The 14,307-nt window shown below is 41.4% G+C and overlaps 1 protein-coding gene across 1 annotated transcript in view; it reads right to left on the bottom strand.

Annotated features, from left to right (window-relative positions):
• Positions 1–14,307, bottom strand: part of MYO16 (myosin XVI) — a 421,162-nt gene that overhangs the window by 270,460 nt on the left and 136,395 nt on the right. The window contains exon 11 of the mRNA XM_047756311.1: positions 5,475–5,540. Coding sequence (XP_047612267.1) covers positions 5,475–5,540 — 66 coding nt within the window. The remainder of the gene's footprint in view (positions 1–5,474; positions 5,541–14,307) is intronic.

Raw genomic sequence — 14,307 nt, 5'->3', positions numbered from 1 at the left:
GCTCTCCATCAGCACACACTTTACCTAAATACATCCATTTTCTTCTGGTGTTCTAGGCCAGAATCAGTTGAGATGATGGATATAAAGGATGATACAAATGTCTTACAGGTTGTGTTTGCTTTTGCCATTTAAAGCTTTAATTCCACTCTTCTGGCGAAAAAATCTCAACGCGTTATATATCATTGCTGCCGTAATAAAGAAATATGCCTTTTAATGTGTCTTTCCTTTTCTCTCCTAACATCAATTTCCGAAAAAAAACTGCCATTTAAAAAAATTTACAGAATTCACATTGTGGTTCAGCAGGTCAAAGATATGACATCGTCTCTTTGAGGGATGTGGGTTCGATCCCTGGCCTCGCTCAGTGGGTTAAAGATCCAGCATTGCCCCAAGCTGTGGCTTATGTCACGGATGCAGCTCAGATCTGGTGCTGTTGTGGCTGTGGTGTAGACTGGCAGCTGCAGCCCTGATTCAACCCTTGGCCCAGTAACTTCCTTACACCACAGGTGTGGCCGTAAAAAGAAAACAAAGAAAAAAAAATTTACATGAAGCCGTGAAATTGTTATTCCGTTGACACCATAAAAAATAAACTAACCACGAAATAAGTTTATTTTTTCCATTATAAGATGTAATAGAATAGAGAATGTCATGCTATAATTTATTATGATAAAGTTTCCTTAACACTTAGATTTTGACCTCTAGATTCGAAGAATTTAAATAATAGTTATTTTTAAATAATAGTATTTTTTAAATTAAATTATTTAAAATTAACTTTTGTCTCACCATAAGATTCTTATTAACTGCAGTCAAACATAACACAATAATATAAGTCAGGAACAATACATTCATAGTTAACTTTATTTTTTAATTAAAAAAAATGGGGGGGGCTGCCCCAGGCCAAAGTTTCCAGGCCAGAGACTGAAGCTGCATCACAGGTGAAGCCAGAGCCACAGCAGTGACAACACCAATCCTTAACCCTCTGAGCCATGAGGGAACTCCAACAGTTTAACTAGCAGACGTTTCCTTTCTCTTCATCTCTCTCCTTTAAATTAAATACCAAAGAACTTGTAAAATATCAGAGATGTAAGATTCAAAAATAAAGCTATGTGTAATGCAAAATAAAAATCTTCCAATAAAAGAAAGGCAGAAAATCCCTGACAACTACACCACTTAGCTGACTATCAGATTAAACTCAAAGAAGGTGGAAAGAAGGAAACAAAAATAAAAAGCAGAAGTCAACTATGTAGACAATAAGTACGCAATAGAAAAAATGTTACGTCAGGAGATTTTTTTCTTTGGAGGGACTATTACACTTAGTAAATTCCTATCCAGTTGAATTTTAAGATTCAGAGAAGGCATAAATTACCAACACAAGGAATAGAAAGATATCACTCAAAAGTCTATAAACATTAAAAAAGTAGGCAGGATTATGAATAATTCTGTGCAAAGACTTTTTTTTTTCCTTTTGTTGTTGTTGTTGTTGTTGTTGCTATTTCTTGGGCCGCTCCCGCAGCATATGGAGGTTCCCAGGCTAGGGGTCAAATCGGAGCTGCAGCCCCCGGCCCACGCCAGAGCCACAGCAACGCGGGATCCGAGCCGCGTCTGCAACCTACACCACAGCTCACGGCAACGCCGGATCGTCAACCCACTGAGCAAGGCCAGGGACCGAACCCTCAACCTCATGGTTCCTAGTCGGATTCGTTAACCACTGCGCCACGACGGGAACTCCCCAGTGCAAAGACTTTTGAAGACTATCATGAACATAATCCTTGAAAAGCAAAATTGTTAAAAACTGACACAAAATAAATTAAAATACGAAATCTCTATTTCAAAAAAATTGTATCCAAAATTTAAACATTTTTCAACTACGTTTATGAGCCCAACTTAATTTTGATATCAAAAACTGAACAGAAAAATAAACAAGAAAGAACGTTTTGAGGTCAATCTCTGTCAGGAACAAGGATGCAAACACTAAACAAGACGTTATCAAAGCGGATCTAGTATATAAAGAGGAGTGTAAAATATCAAAAGTGCAAGGGTGGTTAACACTTTAAAATTAGAAAATGTCAGGAGCAAACTTAGAATTAAAATAAGAAAAACTAGCATCTTAAAAAAAGAAAAAAAAAAAAAGGAGTTCCTATCGTGGCTCAGCGGAGGCCTTTTCTAGGGCCGCACCTGCGGCACACAGAGGTCCCCAGGCCAGGGGTCGAATCGGAACTGTAGCCACTGGCCTACACCCCAGCCACAGCAACGCCAGATCCAAGGCACGTCTGCAACCTACACCACAGCTCATGGCAACGCCAGATCCTTAACCCACTGAGCGAGGCCAGGGATCGAACCCAAAACCTCATGGCTCCTAGTCGGATTCGCTAACCACTGAGCCACGACGGGAACTCCGAATGCAAGACATTTTAATTGTGTTTTTATACAGTATTCACACACAATTAGAACATAAAACTTTTTAAATTTCACTTATAGCGGCATTTTAAAATGAAAATTATACAGTGACAGTTATACAAGACCTTTCCTAAAAAAGCAAAAAGGGTTATTCATTGAGAAGAATTTTAAAAGACCTAAAAAGTGACTGTATTTAGGATACTCAGCACTACGCTTTTCCCCTCAGGATGAACTACTGATTTAATGAAATCTAATTCAAAAGTCCAGGAGATTTTTTTTTTTTTAATGAAGCTGATCAGCTGATTTAAACTCTAAAGAAAATATAAAGGGGAATTTTGAAGACTAGAAGTGGAAAACTTACACGACAACGTAAACTATTATAAGAGACCAATAGGACTGAATGGAAATTCTAAAACCCATTAGTATATATGGTTATCTCATTTATGAAAAGGTTATCTTATTAGAGGTCATTTATTTATAAGTGACTGCAATATAGTGGAGCCAAAAATTGTATTTCGAGAAATAGTGAGTGTGAATTGGATACATATAAAGCAAAAGATAAATCTTGACTCTAATCTCCCACAAGATAGTTTCAGTACATTCTGAGGATGATAGACGAAGTCAACCGAGATATTTACAACCCCTGAAAATCAGAATGAAAAACAGAGACAGCTCAACCGACAAGTTTTTAATTTAAAGACAAGGTTGCAGCCTTGAAAAGACCCTTCACGAGGGAGGCGGTCAGTTACACGGTGGTTGTGTGAGAGTGGCCCGGATCCCTTGTTATCAGAGAAACACAAATTAAACAACAGTGAGAGTCCAATATATGGCCAGCCGAATGATACACAACCACCAAGGCAAAGGAAGTTTGCGCAGAAAAGCAGAGCACCTGGAATTTCTGTATCCTGTTGGTAGGAATCTAAATGAGTACAGCCACCTGGGGAATGGTCAGTATTTACAAAAACTCAACAAATGTCTACCATCTGCTGTACCACTTCCTCAGCAGGTATCCAACAAAAGAAGCGCGTCGTATCCGAAAAGCACGTGCCAGGGTGCTCAGAGCAGCCACATCCTTGCCTAGCCATGCCAACTTTCCCTTGACAGTGTAAATAGCAACGAATATCTCTACATAGCCATAAGATTAAATTTCATGCCGTAACGACATAGAAAAACGCGCTGTACATCCTGTCTCGCTGCCCACACCCAGACCGAACACAAAACCCAGGTGGCCCTCGGCTGCATCACCCCGAGAGGAAGAAACCAGGCAGGAGACCCGGAGCCTGCGAGACTCCATTCTCGTGAGTTCCCCGCAGGTAAAGGCGACCGCAGTCGGAGCAGTGACCCCCTTCGCGGGGGCGTCTCGTGACAGAGCCGGGACAGGAGGGAGCGCTGCGATGCTCCCAGGGCCCTACTTCACGACCCGCTCTCTGACACCAAGACGCGCCCTTTCCTTGCAGGGGCTGATTGAGGGGACACTTGAGGGTTGCACGTCCTACGATATTTACATCCTATCTCAACAAGCACAGTCACGAAACATTGGCTATGATGCCACAGCAAAGGGACAGACACAGCGCCGAGCCTTCCCTCCAAAGCAATAGCCACATGCCGGGGCACCGTCAGTCCTGCGACAGAACTCCCGAAACGAAGATGGGCAGTTCCTTTGCCCCTCGTCTATGCCCTTAGACGGTCTGGGGTAGGGCTGGGGGGGATGGGGGGAGGGAGAGCCGGCAAGTTTTAAGGCAACGGTGGGAGAGCTTTTGGTAAGAAGAGTAGAGGGTGGGGCCCTCTCCTGACCACGAGGTCATCTCAGCAATAATTCTTGTTGATTCCTTGGGAATCTAGAGAGTCGGCTCTCTCTCTTCCCGTCTCTTTCTCCCCCCACCCCATCTGCCTTCAGGAACACCTGCTGGCTCCTCTTAGCTCCTGCTACCTGTCAGGGATTCAGCCTGCTAATGGAACCAGCTTGTGGCTGCACAAAAAACAGAGCTCTCTCATGATAGTGTTGTGTACATATATGTGTACATATATGTGTGTATATATATATATGCACACACACAGTATGTATGTATGTATGTATTGCTGCACTGGGCATATGGAAATTTCTGGGCTAGGGACTGAATCTGAGCGACAGCTGTGATCTTTGCCAGATCCTTTAACCCACTGCAAAGGGCCAGGGATTGAATCCACACCTCTGCAGCAACCAGCCACTGCAGTTGGATTCTTAATGTGCTGTGCCAGGGTGGGAACTCTCCATGATAGCTTTTTTTCCTTTTTTTTTTTTTTGAGGGCCACACCTGCAGCATGTGGAAGTTCCCAGGCTAGGGGCTGAATGAGAGCTACAGCTGACACCTCTGCCATAGCCCCAGCAATGCCAGATCCCATCTGAGCCGCATCACATCTGCTGACCTGTGGGACACCCGAGGAACACCAGGTCCTTAACCCACTGGGCCGAGGCCACGGATCAAACCTGCCCCCTCGTGGACAATATGCCGGGTTCTTAACCTGCTGAGCCACAACAGGAACTCCTATGACGGTATTTTTGGTCCAAAATTACTAGGCAAAAATCATACTGTGTTTTCAGTTTCCTGGAATCATTTTCCAAAAGCAATTTCTCTTTAATTTCGAGTCTCATGATTAAAGCTAGAAAGTCTTCTAGAAAACGGTAAATGCACTATCACCCTTTCTTATTCCATTGCTTTAGTATCATAGTAACTTCTGAAAGCCATCGTGATGTTCAAAACAGAAGTCTAAGCCAACCAACCCTGAATTAATCCAAAATACATGGAAAACAGAGTAATATATTATTTGATTTTGGAAGTCCATCTAGTGACTATAATCATAGGGATTATACATCGTAAGTGCAAAGAAATCCTTTGATAGAATAACATTCCGTTTTAATATTTTCTCGGAAGAAATTAAAGTCACCTTATTATCTAACCATTCAATTTAGAATTTCCTGAGAAGCTTGATTTTACTTCTTGTTTTGTTTTTTCTTCTTCATCAGCCAATTGATAAAAAATAGGTAAGTCTAGTGAGTCTGTCTTTACCTTATTTAATGATATTTTAAATTTTCTACTCACCATAGTGGAATAAATCGGAATCTCTTTGAATGGATTAACAAGCAGGAGGATGTCTCCAATAAAAGTCTGTTAAAAGGAAGGGATACAAATAATAAACAGCAGCTTTAAAGTTAAAAAATACATAATTTTAACATCTTTGTTGCAAATAAATAGAAATTCAAATTCAAATAAAACCCATAGGCTTGTTGCATTGAACACAAAACAAGTGAAATGACTAGATTCTGAGACTCTCTTAAGGGGTGTTGTGAGAACCAAACCGACTGAATAGAAACATGGAAAATTAAAACATGGCAAAACAAAGTGGAGGAAGTGAATGGGATAATGAGTTCTGTGCTGCTACATAAAATAATAAAATGCATAACAAAAAGTTAGTAAAGCAGGGAAAACAAATAAAAAGAATTTTAATTTTAAAAAGACACGTAAGGATATATAAAGGCATAAAGAACAGATGGACCAAGAAGAAATCAAATAATAAAGTATCATATCTAACCCCACATTCATCCGTGATTACATCAAATGCAAAGCTTCAAAATAATTAGAAGGCAAAGATCATGAACTGGATTAAAATGCTGACCATGTTCCACTTTAAAGAGAAACACTTTAAATATATAGACTAAGGAAACGTGAAAGTTAAAGGGTAAAGCAAGATACACACACGACCAGGAATAACAGCAAAAAATGTGGTTTAGCAAATACTCAATTCATAGAAATTAGACTTTAGGGTAGGAAGCCGTACCGATGATAAAAAGAGACATTTCACAATAATAAAATGATAAATCAGGAAGATACAGCAATTCTAAATTTCTGAGACTAAAATCTAACACAGCCACTCTGAGGTACCACCTTACCCCAGCCAGAATGGCCATCATCCAAAAGTCTACAAACAATAAGTGCTGGAGAGGGTGTGGAGAAAAAGGAACCCTAGTACACTGTTGGTGGGATTGTAAATGGTGCAACCACTGTGGAAAGCAGGATGGAGATGCCTCAGAAAACTGAAAATAGAACTACCATTTGATCCAGCAATCCCACTCCTGGGCATCTATCCAGAGAAAATCATGACTCACAAAGACACATGTACTCCAATGTTCACTGCAGCACTATTTTCAATAGCCAAGACATGGAAACAACCTAAATGTCCAAGGATCCAGAAGAGGTGGTACATATACACAGTGGAATATTACTCAGCCATTAAAAGGAATGAAATACCAGCATTTTTAGCAACATGGATGGACCTAGAAGCTATCATGCTAAGTGAAGTCAGCCATACAATGAGACACCAGTGTCAAATGCTTTCACTGATATGTGGAATCCGAAAAAAGGACAGACTGAACTTCTTTGCCGAACAGATGCTGACTCACAGACATTGAAAAACTTATGGTCTCCGGAAGAGACAGTTTGGGGGGTGGGGGGATGTGCTTGGGCTGTGGGATGGAAATCCTGTGAAATCAGATTGTTATGATCATTATACAACCACAGATGTGATAAATTCATTTGAGTAATTTTAAATTAATTAATTAATTAATTAAAAATAATAAAATAAAATAAAATCTAACAAAATAAGGCAAAACAACTATAAAAAAAAACATGAACTCACAGTGATAGTGGAGAATCCTAACTGGTTTTTTTTTTAGTAATTAATGGAACAAGCGGACAAAATTTTGAAATAAATAATCACCAAGTTGACGAATTGACTTATACACAAGAATACTAGCTAGAACCCCACAATATACATTTTTTTTTAACTTGAACTCAGACCAGTTCCTCTGCATCTAAAGGGATGGAGACACACAGAGCGAGTGCCCTGATGGTGGGAGGACTGTGATGGAAACGAGTAATGGCTCACAGCCAGAAGATCACCAACATTTGGAATGTACACATATGCAAATAACCTATGACGCAAATGAGAAGATATTTCAATTGCCACATGACACGTGAGATGCTACTACAGGCATTTTAGTACTGACTGCAGACAAACGCATCGACGCGGAAGAAGACACATCTCAGGGAGAATCTCCCCGCCCCACGACCCCCTGCTTTACAACAAAGGTACGACTGCAACGCAGTGGGAGACTCCAGATGGGCAAATATGAATCCTAACCCTCCTCTCTTACCTCTGAGGACTCGTTCCCGCACTGCTAATGGCCCTTAAATGTTAGAGTCAAAAAACCAAACTGCAAGAAGAAAGCGTAAGAGAATATCCTCATGACCAAGACCAGAACTTCCTAAGCAGGACGCAGAAAGCACTAACCCTAAAGAGATGTGTCTAAATGCTGCAAACTTCTCTTCGTCTCAAGACGCAGTTAGGAGACTAAACTGCCAGCCACACAAGCTGGGAAAAAAATGCTTGCAATATATCAACAAAGAAAGGATGTCCTGAATATTTTTTTTAAAACCCTACACATCAAGAAAACACAAAACAACCCATTTGTTTTAAGTGACAATATAATTGGCGACACTTTATAAGGTAAGCAAATGAGCAACAGACATATACTGGTTATCATTAGTTATATGGAGTTAATTTTAAAAACCTCAGCTAAAGTTGGAGCTGGGACAGGCCTATAGTGGGAGCTTTCATGCCCCAACCATGCATCCTTAGATACCCCAGAGAGGAAGAGCCCTACAGGTGCACGTCTGATAGAAAGATGTCTCTATTTCACTGTCCAGCAGAAAGAATAAACCTTCTCTCTCATCCTGAGGAGCCCTTTGCCAGGCGGAGAGTACAGCAGCCCAGCCAATGGGAAGCCTCCATGCTTTGGACTCCAAGCTTCCCCAGGAGACTGTCCAGTTTTCACTGCCCCTCCCCAGACATTCCATTTGCCCGTCACAGCTAGACTCCCTTCCTTGTCTTTGGGATTGGCCTAGGGTCTACCAAAGTGCGCATAATTTCAATCCGTCTGCACGTCCTGAATCCACTTGCTTTGGCTGATAAGATAACTGACCATGATGTCATTAGAGCTGAGGGTTATCAGAGGAATCAAAGATAAAATCACAAAGAGACACCACTGCACGACTACCAGAATGGCTAGGATTTTTTTTTAATGCAATAAAGCAAATAATACTGATAACATCAAGGGTTGGTCAGGATGTGGAAAGCTAAAAGTCAGCAGTGGGCACACAGCCACTCTTGAGATACGATTTGGCTGTGTCTGCTAGAGCTGAGCAGACCCGAGGATGCTGGCACTCCAGCCCCAGGTACGTGCTTCCCCAAAAGACTTCGGCGTTACCCCACAGAGCTACTTAATATGTGTGCCCCCCACAAAAGGCGTACCATGGTTTTATAAAGTATAATTCATAATAAGAAACAACTCAGAGTCCTCTGTTGTAGAGTAGATAAATAAAATAGGGTATGTTCTGCTCCTGGATTGGAAAAATCAATATTGTAAAAATGGCCATACTACCCAAAGCAATCTACAGATTCAATGCAATCCCTATCAAATGACCCATGACATTTTTCACAGAACTAGAACAAACAATCCAAACATTTATATGGAACAACAAAAGACCCAGAATTGCCAAAGCAATCCTGAGAAACAAAAACCAAGCAGGAGGCATAACCCTCCCAGACTTCAAGAAATACTGCAAAGCCACAGTCATCAAAACTGTGTGGTACTGGTACCAAAACAGACAGACAGACCAATGGAACAGAATAGAGAACCCGGAAATAAACCCTGACACCTGTGGTCAATTCATCTTTGACAAGGGAGGCAAGAACATAAAATGGGAAAAAGAAAGTCTATTCAGCAAGCATTGCTGGGAAACCTGGACAGCTGCATGCAAAGCAATGAAATTAGAACTCACCCTCACACCATGCACAAAAATAAACTCAAAATGGTTGAAAGACTTAAATATACGACAGGACACCATCAAACTCCTAGAAGAAAACAGAGGCAAAACACTCTCTGACATCAACATCATGAATATTTTCTCAGGTCAGTCTCCCGAAGCAATAGAAATTAGAGCAAAAATAAACCCATGGGACCTCATCAAACTGAAAAACTTTTGCACAGCAAAGGAAACCAAAAAGAAAACAAAAAGACAACTTACAGAATGGGAGAAAACAGTTTCAAATGATGCAACTGACAAGGGCTTAATCTCTAGAATATATAAACAACTTATACAACCCAACAGCAAAAAAGCCAATCAAGCAATGGAAAAATGGGCAAAAGACCTGAATAGACATTTCTCCAAAGAAGATATACAGATGGCCAGCAAACACATGAAAAAATGCTCAACATCGTTGATTATAAGAGAAATGCAAATGACAACTACCATGAGATATCACCTCACACCAGTCAGAATGGCCATCATTAATAAATCCACAAATAACAAGTGCTGGAGGGGCTGTGGAGAAAAGGGAACCCCCCTGCACTGTTGGTGGGAATGTCAACTGGTACAGCCACTATGGAGAACAGTTTGGAGATACCTTAGAAATCTATACAGAGAACTTCCATATGACCCCGCAATCCCACTCTTGGGCATCTATCCGGACAAAACTCTACTTAAAAGAGACACATGCACCCGCATGTTCATTGCAGCACTATTCACAATAGCCAAGACATGGAAACAACCCAAATGTCCATCAACAGATGATTGGATTCGGAAGATGTGGTCTATATACACAATGGAATACTACTCAGCCATAAAAAAGAATGACATAATGCCATTTGCAGCAACATGGATGGAACTAGAGAACCTCATACTGAGTGAAATGAGCCAGAAAGACAAAGACAAATACCATATGATATCATTTATAACTGGAATCCAGCACAAATGAACATCTCCTCAGAAAAGAAAATCATAGACTTGGAGAAAAGACTTGTGGCTGCCTGATGGGAGAGGGAGGGAGTGGGAGGGATCGGGAGCTTGGGCTTATCAGACACAACTTAGAATAGATGTACAAGGAGATCCTGCTGAATAGCATTGAGAACTTTGTCTAGATACTCATGTTGCAACGGAACAAAGGGTGGGGAAAAAATGTAATTGTAATGTATACATGTAAGGATAACTTGATCCCCTTGCTGTACAGTGGGAAAATAAAAAAATAAATAAATAAAATAAAATTGCTATATACTTGTAGGAAAAAATAAATAAATAAATAAATGAAATAGGGTATGTTCGTATAGTAGCTTATTGTCAGGAATAAAAATGGATAATTGATGCTACAAGCAGGTGAGTTTCCAAAACATGATGATGAAAGATGACAGACACAAACACGAATACGCTGATGATTGCCTTTATATAAAATGCTGAAAAACTACAAAACTAATCTACAGTTGTACATTAGCCAGACTCTTTGTAATTATGTGAGTAAAAGTGGGGAAGGGGCTTATGATATTCCTTTTCTCTATGAAACTTCTGGTTAATAGGTGTGTTCACCAAATAAAAATTCCTGAAGCAGTACATTAATGCTCTGTGCATTATTATGTTTATATGTCATAATTCATTACAACATTCACTTAAAAGAAGGATTGGTCCATATTCTATAGCCAAGCAAAGGAGGAAGGAAATAAAAGTGAAAAAATTGAACCCAAGGGGGACCTTATTAATGAATATCTGAAAATCAGTCTTAATTCCAGAGGCAAAAAAGAAAGATCAAAAGTAGATTGAGGGAGAATTGAGACATATTCTATTAAGAAAGATGAGCAGGTTAAATAAAATAAAAATACCCTAAGTTGCATTTTTTTCTGTTGAAATATAATTTTTGATCTGGCCTAAATGTTGAAGGCATTTGAGATTGCCTTTGAAAATGTATTTTGTGATGAAAATATTCTATAAAAATATTCTTTGAATGTTGATGATTTTATCAATTTGGTGCATTTCCTGGCAAGCAAATGTCACATTCCCTGCGACTCATTTACTGTGGGATGGTCTGGGACCTTCCTACTGCTACCGACTGCAGGTGACCGGCCAACCTGATCTCCAAATGGAATACTATTCACTCAGTTAAAAGAGCGACTTCCCCATCGTCCTGAAAAGCCACCTTATAGAACAGATCAGGCTGTAGGCCTACAGCTTAAAGAGATGAAAACCCTGGTTAAACAACTAATTCAGCTGAAATGTTTTTCTTGGCTTTAGTGGGCTTGGTTGGCAGCAGCAGAGGTGGTGTTCTGTCATACTTTGAGGGGAGAGCTGACTAGAGTTGCGGAAAAATCACTATATATATGTATGTACGAGTGGGTTACTCTGCTATAGAGCAGAAATTGATGGAACACTGTCAATCAACTATATTTTAATAAAAAATTCAAAAAACAAAACCAGACATCAACAACATAAAACAACACAAGATACGCAATGCTCACCATTACACTCTGTTTGCACTAGTGAAGATGTTACATACAAACATCAATTTGTGGGCGTATTAATATATTAATGCATCGTTTCTACTAAATTTACCAATTAATTCTAAAAACCAAAACAAAATAAACAAACAAGCAAAAAGCAACCATCAGTACTCTTGCAGTCACTTTGGCCTGAAAACGGAAAGAGACTCTCCTTGACTGAGAAGGGACGGGCGTTTTGGAAGGACTGTGTCAAGATCAGATAATCAAATTTGAACATTTTGATGCTGAAACATCTACTAAACCAGTGGTTTTGTATCTGTGGGGAAGGGACACTTTAATTTCCAATTCATCACGGACTAGCAGTTTTGCAAAATATAATAAAAGTGAATTTCTGGAGAAATGAAACTGAAAAGGACAAAGGCGTACACACAGAAAGCAGGTCTTGATTCTTTTGTGGTTCAACAGACAGAAATGCAACCATCGAATTTCTGAAAGAGCTTCTCAAAGCTTCCTCTTGCTGCAGACTGCTAATAAACGTGCTCAGATCCAATGGTCCAGAGGATACACTGTGAGACCCATTATTATTCAACCAATAATGTTTAAGTTGCCTGCCTAAAGGCAAATTCAAATAAGTAACTTGGAGCACTCATTATAAAACTGATCTGGGTGGGTTAGCTCTTCAATATATCAGGTCTACAGAAGAGGAAATCCTACTTCACACGGTGACAAAGAAAACCCCGGGAGGTCCCACTGTGGCTCAGCAGGTTAAGAACTGTACACAGTGTCCATGAGGATGCAGGTCTGATCCCTGGCCTTGCACAGAGAGGGCTAAGGATCCTGCGCTGCCGCAGGCTCAGGGCAGGTGGCAGATATAGCTTGGATCCAGTGTTGAAGTGTCTGTGGCTCAGGTCATAGCTGCAGCTCTGATGTGACCCCTAGCCCAGGAATTTCCATGTGCTATCGGTGCAGCCGTAAAAAGAAAAAAAAAAAAAAAAAGAAAGAAAACCCCAGACCCAAAATAGAGTCAGGTATGCCAGGGTAGGCCATCCAACAGGGGCATAACCTTACTGAAGCTGCCACCTCCCCACCCCTACCCCCGAAATGCAGTCTTGACCAGTTCAGGAACTGTGCTCTCTCCGGTCAGCACCAGGGAGGTGTATGTCACAGGGTCCCTCTCCATCCCCCAAAGGAAGATAGGGGATCCCTCTGGCCACCATCGGTGGGTTTCCTGAGCCTGAAACAGTCACTTTTGTTCATAGCTTCCTGGCCCGGCCTCTAAAAACCTTTCCCTTTTTCTGGAGCCCCTGGAGGCCCCCCACCAGCTAGAGAGGGATGCGCCCGATTCATGTATCTTTCCACAAAGCCCATGCAACGGCTAGAATTCACTCCGTTGAATTTTGTTTTTTGATACTATTTTCTATGAAATTTAGCAAAGCAGGGAATCTTAATCTGATTATCCAGGTAGAGAGAGAAACCCAGCAGACCAGCAAAGCGCGTGGAGGAAGATGGTCCACGGCTCGGAACGTGACTCAGATAAATAGGCACGAAGTGTCTGTCACTTCAGATGAGACAGTGCGTGGCCTGGCCTGAGGCTGAGCGAGCCCAGCAGGGCTGTGCTCCCCGAGCTCAGAGTCCAGCTCAGGAGCCAGATGCTCATCAAACCCCCAATGAGGTTTATAACCACGAGCTGCGGAAAGTGCTCCCAGGAAGAGGGTCCCCAGTGACTTCATCCAGAAGGTCTGGAAAGGTCTGCTTAAAAACTGAGCGGGAGTTTATAAAGCCATGTACTTCATGGAGGTAGAAAGAGAGCTTTAGGGCGAGAAAAGACAGTCTAAGCAAAGCCCTTGATGCAGCAAGGAAGGCAGTGATCACGACTAATCATTACCAACAAGAGTGTGACGGAGTTCCCACAGTGGCTCAGTGGTTAAGGAACCTGACTAGGAACCATGAGGTTGTGGGTTCGATCCCTGGCCTCGCTCAGTGGGTTAAGGATCCAGTGTTGCCATTAGCTGTGGTGTTGGTTGCAGATATGGCTTGGATCCCGCATTGCTGTGGCTGTGGTGTAGGCCAGCAGCTATAGTTCTGATTAGATCTCTAGCCCAGGAACCCCCATATGCCAAGGGTACGTAAAAAGACAAAAGACACACACACACACACACACACACACACACACACACACACACACACACACACACAGTGTTGAGGGGCCGAGTTGTGAATAAGCACTGTGTCTGTCCTTCCGTGAAAAGGGACCAGGCACTGAAAAATTTTAAGATGGGAAGTTTCCAGATTACTTTTGGTCTTTACAAAAACTGCTCTAGTTCATTCGGGGAGCAAGACAGAAAGGGGATGAAGTTTCCTCTAGAAAGTTAGGAGGCTGCAGAGAAAGGATGGTAGGATGGTCTACGAGGAGGAAGGCGAAGCAGGAGAACGAACGCTATTTGGGAGATAAAGCCACTGGAAAAGCAAGAAGGAGGTAAAGGCAATCAAAGTAATGCCAGCGGGGCTCTGCCGATCGTGTGATTAAGAATTCATTTAACAAGAAAAAGAAT

The sequence above is a fragment of the Phacochoerus africanus genome, chromosome 13 (genome assembly GCF_016906955.1).
Source record: "Phacochoerus africanus isolate WHEZ1 chromosome 13, ROS_Pafr_v1, whole genome shotgun sequence".
In the NCBI taxonomy this organism is placed as follows: domain Eukaryota; kingdom Metazoa; phylum Chordata; class Mammalia; order Artiodactyla; family Suidae; genus Phacochoerus; species Phacochoerus africanus.
This window is presented reverse-complemented; position numbering and strand designations above follow the sequence as displayed.